At 36.7% G+C, this 13,907-nt stretch overlaps 1 protein-coding gene and 1 long non-coding RNA gene across 3 annotated transcripts; one reads left to right on the forward strand and one right to left on the reverse strand.

The window, feature by feature from the left end:
- Positions 1-80: 80 nt before the first annotated feature.
- Positions 81-12,186, forward strand: tmprss7 (transmembrane serine protease 7). The gene is made up of 18 exons (XM_079862668.1): positions 81-290; positions 2,368-2,569; positions 3,235-3,365; positions 3,440-3,507; positions 3,600-3,793; positions 4,026-4,061; positions 5,232-5,460; positions 5,562-5,686; positions 5,760-5,872; positions 5,972-6,078; positions 6,740-6,876; positions 7,042-7,149; positions 8,396-8,503; positions 8,584-8,700; positions 10,611-10,809; positions 10,920-11,188; positions 11,678-11,814; positions 11,971-12,186. Exons 1-18 carry the CDS (start codon positions 222-224, stop codon positions 12,127-12,129), a joined length of 2,508 nt encoding a protein of 835 aa, XP_079718794.1. The 5' UTR covers positions 81-221; the 3' UTR covers positions 12,130-12,186.
- LOC307153307 lies at positions 10,724-13,901 on the reverse strand. Of its 2 annotated transcripts, none has more exons than XR_013820134.1 (3): positions 13,825-13,901; positions 11,908-12,068; positions 10,724-10,791 (listed from the first exon to the last, which is right to left on the reverse strand). It is a non-coding gene; the product is annotated as an uncharacterized lncRNA (long non-coding RNA). The 2 variants fall into 2 exon arrangements; XR_013820135.1 differs by lacking the exon at positions 10,724-10,791 and adding an exon at positions 11,736-11,807.
- Positions 13,902-13,907: the final 6 nt, after the last annotated feature.

The following is a 13,907-nucleotide window of genomic DNA, read 5'->3' on the forward strand; positions in this document are numbered from 1 at the left end:
ATGCATCTATAGGATAAGTGAACACAAGGCTCACTGTCTGCACACCTGCCAGGATACAGTTACACACTGTTAGGTGGAAACGAAGCTCCTCGTGTCGTTTGCCTTCATTCCGCTGCTCACATTCACGTCGTGGTTACAGACAGGGATTTTAGGAGGAAACAGTTTTAACAATGCGGGGTGCAGCATTTGAGATTACCGGTCCAAATGAATGACTGTATGCCATGGAAACAGCGCGAGAGGAAGGCGGGAAGGGGAGCGAGGATGATATGGCCCAGGAAGACGCCACAAGTGTGAGTAATTAATACTGCTAGACCCTTTGAATATCACCATGGTAAACCAAGATAAACCAAAATAAATAAATAAATGTTATTGTAGTCAATAGTCACTTAGTAATAGTCGCTTGAGTAATTGTTATTTACTGCAAAATCACAATATAAAATACTATGGGTTATCTTTCAAATAAAGAAACAATGTTTTTATTTAGTTTAGTTTTTTTGATTGCACATTTTTTTTATGATTGGTGGTAACCAAGTTCTATAGTTTTACTGTAATAGTAATTTCAGTTACCAAGTTATTTTGGCGTAATCTGCAGTATGGTGATTTCTGTGAGAGTAAAACCATTTTGACCTCTGTTGAGGCGACTATGAAGTTAATGGCTTGACATTTCTCAAATAGTAAGCCTCGGAAAAAAAAAATTTTTACTTAAAGATTTGAATAAAGCCCATAACTGCATGAAAGTGGGTTATCTGAATATCATAAGAATATACTTAAGTGATAGCAGTTTATTTGTTTTAACCTGCCTCGATGTATTGTAAAGTGTATAGGCTACAGTATGTTCTCACTATGCTTAACTTGGCGAAAGATTGGGACCGTCTACAAAGAAGGTTCTTACTAAAAACGTTCAATGACTCTGTCATCGGAAGTGTACGCATATCATTTTTTTTTAAATTGTGTTAAGTGTGATCCAAGATGTGAAACACAAATCTATGTGTGAATATTGCTCTTTTTACTGTAACAGGGCCATTGTACGTTTTTCTTATCGTTTATATTTTGTAGATGGTCCCTAAGTAGGCTACTGTACCTGTTATTTTTGTACTTCAACTTAATTTTGAGGCATTTCGAAATTAAATTAAATTTTAACTCTTGATTGTGTTTGAATAATATTTTAGCTTTATTTTACTCGGAAATACCGTGTTACCTCGTTGTAAATGAAATACGGCGGAAGAGATGGGATGACATCATGTAAATAATGCATGACTGGACAACCTCAGTGAACGCGAGAGTCATAGTGATGGTCTCGAAACAAATGACTCTAACTTACCTTTCAGAAATATTTATCCATGTCTGGTAAAATTTGCTTGCAAAAATTGAAACAGTGATATCATATTAGCTACAGTGATGCGATTAGTTGATAATACCACAGTACGTTGGTATCTATCTATCTCTATTGCATTTCTTCAAAAAATAATCATGGTGGTAAAATGATACAATGATGCTCCATGGTGTTTCTAAGCAAAATGTCTAAAAAAAACATTAGCACCATGTCCAATAAACCATGACAGTACTGTATTATACCTTTTTTTGTAAGTCAATGTTACATGTAATTGTGTGTCTAAATCTGAGTATGAGATTATTGTTTAATTGTATTGGAAAAAGTTCACTTCTCGTAGCAATAGCTGTAACCAAATATTCAAGATTGGGGTTGACCAGTGGCTGACCCCATGATGTCTAGTGTGATAGCCCTTACCTTGTCCATGAACTGGGAATAGTGTAGACATCAAATCTATATTCATACGTTTTATACTCAAGAAAACCCTTAAATGCGTCTATCAGGTTGATGGACAATCGATAGAGATTGTGGTAATTGATTGTAATACTTTATTATGGGAGAAATGACTGAGGCAGTTGCCCATTAAGTCATTGTGAACTCAGAATTAGGTGGATTTTGTAACCCAGTTGGATCTCTCTCAGAATTACTGAGTGGCTTTACCATGTAACTCTAACCGCTCATTGCAATAATATCTGTTTGTGATAAGACCACACAACACACACCTTAAATCCAACGCCACTGATTTCACACTCATTCTCCATTTGAGCCAATTAAAATGTGAGGCTTTTTACTTTTCTCTTCAAGAAATGTAAAACATCTGGAGTCCTGAAATGACATCAGCACTTTGGTGGCAGAACATTTATGATATCTTGTGACTCTAGCATTGTGTAATAAAATTATCAGAAAGTTATGATAGTACTCGTGCAAATTACTTTAATCCAGGTCATCACACTTTTGATTCTAACAGCGGTTGGCTTTTTTCACCAGTGTGTGTTTATTGCATCAGGTCAGAATGTGATACATACCTGTGGTTTCAGGTAGCTGACGTGTCTGTGGAAGTGGCTACGGTGGACGCAACTCTTAATAAACTATGCAGAAGATACAACAGACGCAGAAGAAGAGCAAAAAAGCCAAAGAAGAAAAACCCAATATTGGATCTACAGAATCTTGTCATCCTCATTACAGTGGTGGTGTTTGTCATTGTGGTGATAATGTGGTCTCTTCTGTGGGTTTTTATATGTAAGCTCAACACAAACACTCATATACACACCCTTGTGAAAAAGAAGTGCACTTAATTGTACTGTGTAGACTTGTAGTGTACTTTAAATCTAAGTATATTTAAATAAAATATATGTAGATAATAGTATTAATGAAATGAACGACCACTTAAGTGTACTCAAAGTAAAAGTACTGTTTCTTAAACACTTTAAAAAAGTGCACTTTGTTATAATGTCAAATTAAAAGCTTTAAATTACATTTTAAATCATTATATTAATAATCATTTGTTGTGCTTTAAATAAGTACACTTATTTTGTTCTGACATAAAGCCTATGTAAAGTACACTGATTCAAATTTAAAGTTATTGTATTTTAAATGTATTAAATTGCAACTTTATCATTATTACAAATGTGTAATTACAACAAATATATTTAAATACATGACACAAGGTTCAACAAAAATTACATTAAGTATATTTTAACTGATAATAAATGCTTGTCAGTACATTCACTTTAACCATATGCCTAAGACATTTAATGTCCGAAATCATTACATTCAGGTAGTACTTTAAAATTTATTTTAATGTAAATGATTTCCTTCTTTTAAAAGTATGCTTTTTCACAAGGGTATACAACGTTATGTCCACATATCTAATTTAACTGAAGTGCACACTATGTGTTTTGTAGTCCGGAGAGAGAGCAACAGTGGTGTTTATTTTGCTGGTATGTTCCGTGTTGCCAACGTGGAGTTTATACCAGAGTACAGGCAGGCTGACTCGAGTGAGTTTGTGTCCATGGCTAGCCGCGTCCAGCATGTGGTGAGTGACACAGCAAAAATATGTCATTAGAATAGCCATTGTCACCATCACTTTAATATTTATCTTCCAATAAGATAACCAGCGTATACCGAACGTCATCAGTGTCCAGACTCTACAAACAAACCGTCATCTCTGATCTGAGGTACAGCCGCTCCAGTACTACTCTGCTAGATGGATTTACTTCATTAGGTCAATTGACATGTCACATGCTACAATTACCTCTCACCCCATCAGTAATAATAATCAAGGTGGTGTACTGGTGCATTTCTGGATGATCTTCGTGGTGCCGCACCTGAAGACTCCAGCAGTGTGTGAGGAGTGCTTGAGTGCCATCCTAAGGGACTCTGTGCTCATGAGTATGAAGAACAGGTCTACAGTGGGCTTCCTGCAGGGCCTTCCTGTGGACATCGACTCCATTCTTGTCAATGGTAATCTGTTACCCCTTCTCAAGTGCCCACCAATTTTAGCAAGACAGTACATATATGACATACCCAAAATAAAAAGGTTGCTTCTCATGAGTCCTTCTGACTAACTAATTTTACACAATGTTAAATGTTATGTACGTCTTTTTTTTTTTTTTGGGGGGGGGGGGGGGGGGGGATTCAGCTTCAGAAACATTAGTATGGTAAATTTATATATGTATATATATTGTCTTCCCAGTTGCTTTACGCTCGGATTACACATCAACAGCTGTGGGTGAGTCAGTCAATTTACATATATGACCGGGGTTGTGTGCAACTCAGAACTGAATTGAGCAGCCTTTTAAATTTTAGCTTAATTCTAGAACTTGACTTGAATTGAATTTATATTTATAGCAAATTTGAACCTTAACGTACATTACCATTTCAAAGTTTGGGGTTGAAAAAAAAATACAGTAAAAACATAAATATTGTGATTATTGTAATATTATTACAATTTTAAAATTCTATTTTCATAGATTTTAAAATGGATTTAATTCCTGAATTTTCAGCATCATTACTCCAGTCTTCAGTGTCACATGATCCTTCAGAAATCATTCTAATATGATGATTTATTATTATCATGTTGGAGTTGTGCTGCATAGAAAGATTATTTTATGAATAGAAAGATTAAAAAACAGCATTTAAATTACTTCTACAAAATATTTATATGAATCTTTTTAAAAAGCATTTTAAAATCTATGAAAATTGAATTTTTAAATTGTAATAATATTGCAATTTACAATAACCACAATATTTCTGTTTTTACTGTATTTTTTTTTCAACCCTAAACTTTTAAATGGTAATGTACGTTAAGTACGTTAAGATTTATATGTATCTTTTGTAAATTTACTGTCACTTTCAATACATGTACATTTATGTTTCATTAATTTAATGTAATTTTATGGAGTATGGCGTAAGAACATTTCTTATTTACACCATTCTTTAAAATGAAGCCATGGATGTCAATATTTATTTTAAGTATTTGAAAAATGTAATTAATTGATCTAAATTTAAATCTGTTTTAATGGCTGTGTTAATTAGTTTTGACAGAATTTTATAGTTTACAAATATAAGTAGAGAAAAAAAGTCTTTCTACATATTAGGAAATATATATATATATATATACAGTATATATATATATATATATATATACAGTATATATATATTTATTTATGTTTTGCGAGTTGTGAAAACTGGAAGTAACTGTGTTGAGTTTCTTTGAATGGCAATTCAGTAAATTTCACTTGCAATACATTTCAAATTCAATTCCAATTCAATTCAAATTTACTTATAAAATTATGCATTTTCCAACCCCCTTTTGAATGTGTATTATTATTATTGACAGAATCTTGTTTCTGTAATTCTGTGTTTGATGGGTTCTGTAATCATCTCTCTGTGTGTATAGGCTCTCAGTGTGTGGATAAGCTGTACGCAGGTGTTCCTGATGTGAGTGTTCCCCTCAACGTGTTCTCTTCATGGGGAAGCTTGAGCTGCTACATAAAACTGACAAGTGCTCCAGGCTCAGTCGTCCGACTCACTGTGAACAGCTTGAGTATTGACCCTAGTGACTGCGTCTATGATTCCCTCACCGTGTATGACGCTCTGCTTCCTATGAGAGGCTTGATTCTCTACAGGTTTGTGACAGAAGGGAGTGGAAATATCTTGATTGGGTTGGTGAAATGAAGGACAAAATAATCGGAGATTATCAGTGTAATTTTCATGCATTCTCTTCAAGGTTTTGTGAATCAGTGTCAGCCCCGATCTCATTGGTCTCCACCTCCAATGTCATGCTGCTCTCATTCAGACTCACACAAGGCAGAAAGATCTTCCGAGGATTCTTCCAGGCTCTCATGGAAGAGCGTGAGTCCTTCGACTAAAGTATTTGTATATTTGTGTCTGGTGATACTGAGCCTCTTTTGTCTTTCCCATACAGAGTGTATAAATATGATAGCGTTACCCGCTGGCCCAGGTGATGCTGGAGTTATAACCAGTCCATTCTATCCCAATCTGTTACCTCGTCAGTGCTCCTGCTCCTGGATGTTTCAGGTACTGCACCCAATCAAAAGCGTTTTTTAATGTGTAGAAATATTATCCACAGTATTCGCGTGACAGAGCGGTGTTTTTTGTTGGCTGTTGATGTATCAGATGCCCAGCGGTCCTCTGGGCGTAGCTCTCAGGTTCCAGAACTACATGCTTAAACTAAAAGACTTGCAAAACTGTGAACACGGCTGGTGGAAAGTCAATGAGATTATGTAAGTACTTTGTCAAGGGTACATTTCACCTCATTTCTGAGTCAGTTATAGTTAGTTTTTTGTATTTTTTCTACATTTCATTTCTTATAGTAATCGTTAAAAGTCATTTTTTACTCACCGATCGCTATGAAACGGAAGTTGCGATAGTCTTTTCTTCCCTATTGTGACGTATATCCGAGTGAAATGGCTTCTTGAACAAGAAAAAATGAATAGGGCGGGACTTGATTTTGTCCATCAGGAATTTATTGGATCATTGGATGATTGTGGTTTGCTATTGCTATATCAGTTTGTCCCGATCTTCGCGCCAGTAAACACATCATCAGAGAAGAGAAGAGATGTCGAAAACATTTTTTGTCAATTTTGATTTCATGGTGATTGTAAATATTTTGAAGAAGCTTCATGCTGCTCTTTTTCATACAGCAATAGTTCCCACTGACCAAGCACCAAAAAAAAAAGGGCCATAAAAAGGGTCCATAAAACACAATTTTTGTCCCACATAAGAAGGTCAAACAGGTTTTGAAAGACATGATGGTGAGTAAATAATGACAGAATATTCATTTTAGCTGAACTATTCCTTCAGTGTTGACAGTATGTGATATTTATCAGGTCTGATATTCAACGTTTGTCAATTGGTATAGAAATAACTGTGATTGATTTACAGATATTGTGGAAATTACATTGACCACTCAACTGTCTTCCGTATTCCTGCTCAAAACCCTGAAGTGGTTTTCCGCTGCAGTTCACGAAGTGCTGACCAACCCTTCAGTGCCACTTACAGCAGTTACAACACCAGTCAGCGTAAGAACAATGAAACAAAGGAAATGGAGAACAATTTCAAATAGTCCTTTTTCTCAAGTAGTACAATCTGACTTACGAGCAAAGGAATACTATTTATAATTATATGCCAGTAAAATGACTCATGGCACCAAATGGGTTTACTCTGGTCTTGTTTGTTTCTCCTAGCATGCCCGGAAAGTCACTTCTTGTGCTCTACAGGCCTGTGTGTGGAAAAGTTCAAGCGCTGTGATGGACTGGATGACTGTCAGGATGAGAGCGATGAGATTTTTTGTTGTATGTAAACCACAAAATCATGTAATCCAAGTAGTTCTACTATAGTAAAACAAATAACAAACTAGTATTTCATGTTAGTTTGATATAGTATAACTGCTTTTCCACCGTCAGGTCAAACCATTCTCGTTGCTTTACCGTTCCATTCCGTGCCGATCCGGCCCAGTCGATACGGTATGGTTTCATTTTCCATCCTGAGTGGCGACGTCACTACACGCATTTTACCAGCACGGTTAGCTAACCATGCTGAGAATTCCAGGCCGAAAACAGTTTATAATTGGGCCGTGCCGAACCAAGCTCAGGTGGAAGCATAACTGGAACTTTTCCTTACTGTTCTTAGAACCGTTCTAACCGACGGTGGAAAAGTGGCTTATGTGTATATAAGAATAATATACAACAGTGGTTCTCAACCACAGAGCTATAGGGGACCTCAGCAAACTTCCAGAGGTGCCCCAATAATTGCTTTTTAACATTTTCAACTTTCTTTAGTGTGTAATGTTGCTGTTTGTGCATGAAAAAGGTCTGCAAAGTAACAAAGCACTAAGTCCACTCCAAAGGGAGTTATTCTCTATAAGCTGAACCTGAAACGACTCGATTGTAGTCTTGAGTTCTTTTCTGGGAACGTACATGTCACAATATTCCTAATTTAAATAATTCCCACCCAAAGCATTCGCAAAAAAGGTGCGAGGCCTGGTTGAGTTGGGTTAGCAGTGTGTTGAAACTTGCGGTTATGGTAGGGGCGTGACATTTCCAAAACACACTTGAGGCGCTTGACCAATTACAACACACTGGTCTTGCTGACCAATCAGAGGTTATTGTGCTTTTTGGAAGGAGGGGCTTCATAGAGACCGGAACTAAACAGAGTGTTATAGACAGACTGGGAAGTGAGGTGCTGCCATAAATATATATATCTATGGGTGCTGCAACAATATACGATACTTGAAAAATAATGTGATTTATGAACATTTAAACATGAAATCCTATTCTAGTAGTCCCCAAAAACAAAATCAAGACTGAAAAAAGGCATAATAGGTGTCCTTTAACATAATTTTAATTAAAATGCTAACATATTTTTGAATTTATTTGTAGCATTAGAGGAAATTATCCACTTAGATAGGAGGGTATTTGAATGTTGTCTTAAATGCAAGAGAGAAAGGTAGAAAGGTTAAGAACTACTGGTTTACAACAATATCTTGGTATTTCAAAATAGTATTCATGTGAATATTCACTATTTTATTGTCTGTAACAGCTAAACCTCCTAAAATCTGTGGAGGTTCATCCCCTTTGCACCCATTATACATCTGTAATGGAGAGATGGACTGTTCCAGTGGTAAAGATGAGACCAACTGTACTCAAGGTAATGTGAAAACTATTTAAAAATTCTAACTTTGATAGGTGTCAATTGTTTGTACAGTTATTCATGTGTTGGCTATGCAGAGACTAGCTGTTCTGGAGTCAGTTACCAATGTGGCAATGGAGCCTGCATTCTTAAGAAAAATGCTAAATGTGATGGCGTACCCGACTGCTTCGACCTCAGTGATGAGAAGGACTGTGGTGAGTTTTACTATAGCAACATCCAAAAACATCATGTCACTCATCAGATTGGTTTGTAGACATTTAAACAGAACTAGTCCTAGTCTAAATACAATTATGTCTGTTTTAGTTTTTTTTTAGTCGTTTATTACTAATCTTTTATTCTTAAATTTAACTATTACTAATAAAATCTCTTTTGAGCCAAACAATCAACAATATGGTAGCTTCAAATCCATACGAGGTATCAATACGGAATCAATCTGACTTCAAATGTATTTTGGTCACAGAATTAAAAATAATATAGGTGAATCGTAGAATTAAAGACACATCTTACATCAAATTATCAGGTTTTTTGCTTGCACTTTTAGCCTACTTTCTTCCTGCTCACACTTTGGCTTTCTTTGCTCTCATTTCTCATTTCAAATGGTGCAAAAAAAAAAAAAAAACAAGCGTAAAGAGTAAGGAAAAAAGCAAGAAAAAAATGACTGTGAGAGCAAAAAAAAAAACATTATAGAAGAAAAAAAACATTAATTTGCAGGCAATTTTATGCTTTCTTTATTTTATTTTGTTTTCGTTTTCTTTCTTTTTTTGGTTCATTTCCTTCATGTGTCTATACACATACTAATTGGCTTCATCACTCTGTCTCCTCTCCACCAATAAGCTGGTGTGTGGTGGGCGTTCTGGCGCAATATGGCTGCCGTCGCATCATCCAGGTGGATGCTGCACATTGGTGGTGGTTGAGGAGATTCTCCCCTTATATGTAAAGTGCTTTGAGTGCCTAGAAAAGCACTATATAAATGTAACAAATTATTATTATATTTATTATTATAAAACATACAGTCTCTCACTTCCGCTAAATATGGATCAGTGATTTTGATGACATCACTCTGCACTTCAGCTTCTCATCAGATTTTCTGTCCAATCAAATGCTCTCTAGAATATAAAGCGTCCCGTACGTTGGCCCCCCTACATTATAAATAGATGCTGAAGCTAATGGAAAGGAAAGAAGGAAACTGCGGCTTTACTGAGCTCAACGGCTCTGGCCGAGCTGTGAAACTAAACGCTATTGGCTGTTTTAAAAAAGAGGAGGAACTGTTCAATATGTCCCGCCTTGTCTTCCTGTTTCAGTGGAAATGACATCAACACATTGAATAATACTGTGCGTTTCAAGGCACTTCGGTGGCCTTTAAGATTCACATTGATGCTATAAATCAATTAAGTTCCACATCCTTCAAAGAGACTCCAAAAGTTAATTTAGGACCACCATGTTTTATGACTGGCTAACCACTCAACCTAAAATATCCTCCATGTACTATGATGATATTGTTGCTATTATTATGATCTATTGACCTTTTTACAATGGTTGTCTTGAAACGATGTTTGGTAATTGGTGTGTGTGTGTGTTGGAGTTGAATCAGAGGGAGATTACAGGAGACAAGCTGAGCTTTGTTCATGGTTCATTTTCTTTCTAAACGCTCTCTGGTTTTATTGGATTTGGCTCATTAGACGCACCTGTCATGATTGAACAGTTTATGCACATACAATGTTTGGAATAATTAAGATTTTTTTATGTTTTTGAAAGAAGTCTCTTATGCTCACCAAGGCTGAATTTATTTTAAAATACAGTAAAAACTGTAACATTGTAAAATATTACCATTTAAAATACTCTTTTCTCTTTTAATCTATTTTAAAATGTAATTTATTCCTGTAATGACAAAGCTGAGTTTTCAGCAGCCTTTACTCCAGTCTTCAGTGTCACATGATCATCAATCATTCTAATTCAATTCTTTTGACCAGTAGTAGTGTACACACCTGTATCAGTGTACACATTTATACATCCTTACGTAGCATGTCAGTCATTTTTGATGGCTGTACACTAACACACTTTTTTTTATCTGCTTGTGTATTATTTGTTTCCATATGATTATTAGCCTGTGGCAATCCCACCCCTTTAAAGCGCATATTTGATAGCGCCTCCCCACAACAGCGCATTGTAGGTGGGATCAATGCGGTGGAAGGAGAATGGCCATGGCAGGTCAGCATGCATTTTTCTGGTCAGCTGTATTGCGGAGCATCGGTCCTCTCTGATGAGTGGCTCATTTCTGCAGCGCACTGTTTTAGCAAAGAGAGGTGAGGAACGTCAGGTAGACCTAAACTGTTGAATATCAAAGTTATTTTATCAGGTAAGTAAACCATGCCATTTCTTAATGCAGTTTGAGCAGCCAAGTGTGACCTTTCAGGTTGTCGGATCCACGTATGTGGATGGCTCATCTGGGCATGCTAAACCAGGGAAATGCCAAGCATGTGGCCGAGATCCGTCGAATTGTGGTGCATGAATTCTACAATGCAAGAAATTTTGACTATGACATTGCCCTCGTGCAGTTGAAGAAGGCCTGGCCCAGCAGCCTGGAACAATATATCCAGCCCATCTGTCTGCCGGCCGCTTCTCAAACCTTCACTGACGGGCACCGCTGCTGGGTCACCGGTTGGGGTTACCGTTCTGAACAGGGTAAACTACTGTTCAAAAGCTGATTGAAAAGAAGTTTCTTATGCTTACCAAGGCTGCATTTATTTGATTGAAAATACAGTAAAAACAGTAATATTTTGAAATAGTATTACCATTCAAAATCTACTTTATTCTTTTTTTAAATGTAATTTATTCTTGTGATGGCAAAGCTAAATTTTCAGCATCATTTCTCCAGTCGTCAGTGTCACATGACATTTATTATTATTAATAATATTGAAAACAGTTGTGCTGTTTACTATTTTTGTGAAAACTTTGATGAATAGAAAAAAACAATTGTTATTTTAAACAGAAATCTTTTGTAACAGTATTAATGTCATTACTGTCACTTCTGATTTGTCCTTGCTGAATAAAAGTATTCAGTCTTACAGACCCCAAACTTTTAAACAGCAGCGTGACTAGAAAAATAAAATCAGTTTTATAGGTCTACTATAAATTACAATGAAATAGCATATTTTTCCTCTGTTTGTACAGATAAGGTGCTACCCACAGTATTGCAGAAGGCAGAAGTTAGAATTTTAAGTCAGAGCGAATGCAAGAGAAGCTACAGCCCTGTGTCACCTCGCATGCTGTGTGCTGGCGTGTCCTCAGGAGAACAAGATGCCTGTCGGGTGAGGGGAGATAACAGGCATTGGACTTGGTCCTGCCTTATGAACCAAACATAAGCTTAGTATCTCATTTCAGAGCATTATTAAAGTACTAACCTTTCTCATTGTTTAAAGTGAGCTGTCTCTTTGGATTTTTACATAAGCAGTTTTTGTTTGCAGGGGGATTCGGGTGGTCCTCTGTCCTGTCAAGCACACGCAGGCAGCCGCTGGTTTCTGACGGGCATTGTGAGTTGGGGTTCCGGCTGTGGCAGACCCAACTTTCCCGGAGTTTACACCAGAGTGGCCAAGTTTATAGATTGGATCCAAAGACATATTTAAAAATGCACAGCCAAGTAAATCCACCTTATAATTCAGTCTGTAACTTAACTAATTTAAAACAAGCCATTTTCACCTAAACAACAACTAAATGTTATTTAATGGTCATTCAATCATGTAACACCATTATAATACATTTGTCTTGAACAATAAAGTTATTGTTGGTGTTTTTTTAGTTTAACATGTATACTATATAGTATAATACACACACACACATTTTATATTAAATGTAATATAATAGTTTGTAATATAATAGAGACCAATGGTTCTACAATCTACTTAGGCTTAGTTACGATGCTTTTGAGAAACACAGCCCTGGACGTTTCACTGTTGCACATGGCAAAATATGGGCTGCACTTTTACACAGCTGTTTTTAAGTGCAAATTGGTATAGCTCATTGGCACCATATTCCGATTCAAAATAGTTATTACGAGTATTATATAAAAAAATGGCCTTGGTAGACTTTAATATCAATATATAGCGAGAATGAATAAACATTAATATGGATTTCTGTGTTGGTTTCTGAACCTTTAATAAAAACCCAGCTCAAAAGACTTGGACAACGAGCTGGATACGAGAGATCTTAAAAAAAGGAAGATATATAGGTTTCAGAGTGCAAGTTTTTGAAAATGATACTGTTATTGTCTCCATGTAAACTACAAAAATACAAATTTGTGAAAACGGTGACGTCATGTGCATGCGTATTACGTTCAGGTTATAGGCATAGTGTTTCTTTAAAAGGTGACATCGCCAACTAGCTTGCATAATACAGTGTTTTTAATGTTTTCGCACATCTGTCTGTCAACAGGGATTGTTTTGACAAGGTTGTCGCATGTGTGCGAAAAAAACGCAAAGGAAAAACTGTTTTTTTTACATCGTTGTCGAATAAACGTAGCCTGAGATTTTGTATGTTTACACGACAATAGTGTACTAAAAAAAGGTTTTCCGACAATGTTGTGAGATAATAATCCCGTTCACACAGATCCATGAAAACGATTAAAAACGCTGTGTTATGCATGCAGGTCAGTAGTTGGTGATGTCACCTTGTAAAGAAACACTACATGCCTATAAACTATAAGCAAGTGCATGACGTCACCGTTTTCACACATTCGCGTTTTTGTAGTTTAAACGGAGACAATAACGATATCTTTTTCAAAAACTCGCCTTTTGAAACCCATTTTCAAAGGTTTAAGGCACCCAAAACGCTGTTGTCGTGAACGGCCAAAACGCATAAAAAGTTTTCAGTTTTTGAAAACGGTGTCTTGTAAATAAATAAAAAACACCCCCACCCATCTCAAGGATGACAACGCATACAGTAAATACTCTCATAAGGCGGAAAACGTCCCAATGTAGAGTCATTAAGTAGCCTAATAAATACAGTGTGCAGCACACGGGGATATATTGGGTCTACTTTGTTCCCAGACTGCACGCCTCGCTGGCTCGTAACGTGAGACACGGGGGGAAACAACAGGGAAATATTTCATCCAGACTGACTCTTTTTAAACAAATATTTTAGCAATGCGCTGCTATTTTTCATCCCCAGCAGACGGACCGCTTTAATGATGCATTCTTCGCGATTAATTTAATGACTCTCTAATCATGTAACATCAGACTGCCCATTGTGGCCCATGGCACACGCACACCACGGGAGAAGTTTGCCCACAATTTCTGTCGCACGGATGGCTGTGTGGATTGTACCTGCTCATAGTGCTCCCTTTGTGCCGCGGTGCATGCTGGGTGCCGTGCAGCACCTGTTCACGGAGAGACACGGAGAGTGATTG

Source organism: Squalius cephalus, assembly GCF_949319135.1.
Source record: "Squalius cephalus genome assembly, chromosome: 25".
Taxonomy (NCBI): domain Eukaryota; kingdom Metazoa; phylum Chordata; class Actinopteri; order Cypriniformes; family Leuciscidae; genus Squalius; species Squalius cephalus.

Excerpts from the sequence above, each read along its gene's own strand:
- tmprss7 (XM_079862668.1), top strand. The coding sequence starts at position 222 with ATGGAAACAGCGCGAGAGGAAGGCGGGAAGGGGAGCGAGGATGATATG. Across the intron at positions 2,570-3,234 it reads TCTTCTGTGGGTTTTTATAT|TCCGGAGAGAGAGCAACAGT; the intron begins GTAAGCTCAACA and ends TGTGTTTTGTAG. Across the intron at positions 8,504-8,583 it reads TGAGACCAACTGTACTCAAG|AGACTAGCTGTTCTGGAGTC; the intron begins GTAATGTGAAAA and ends TTGGCTATGCAG.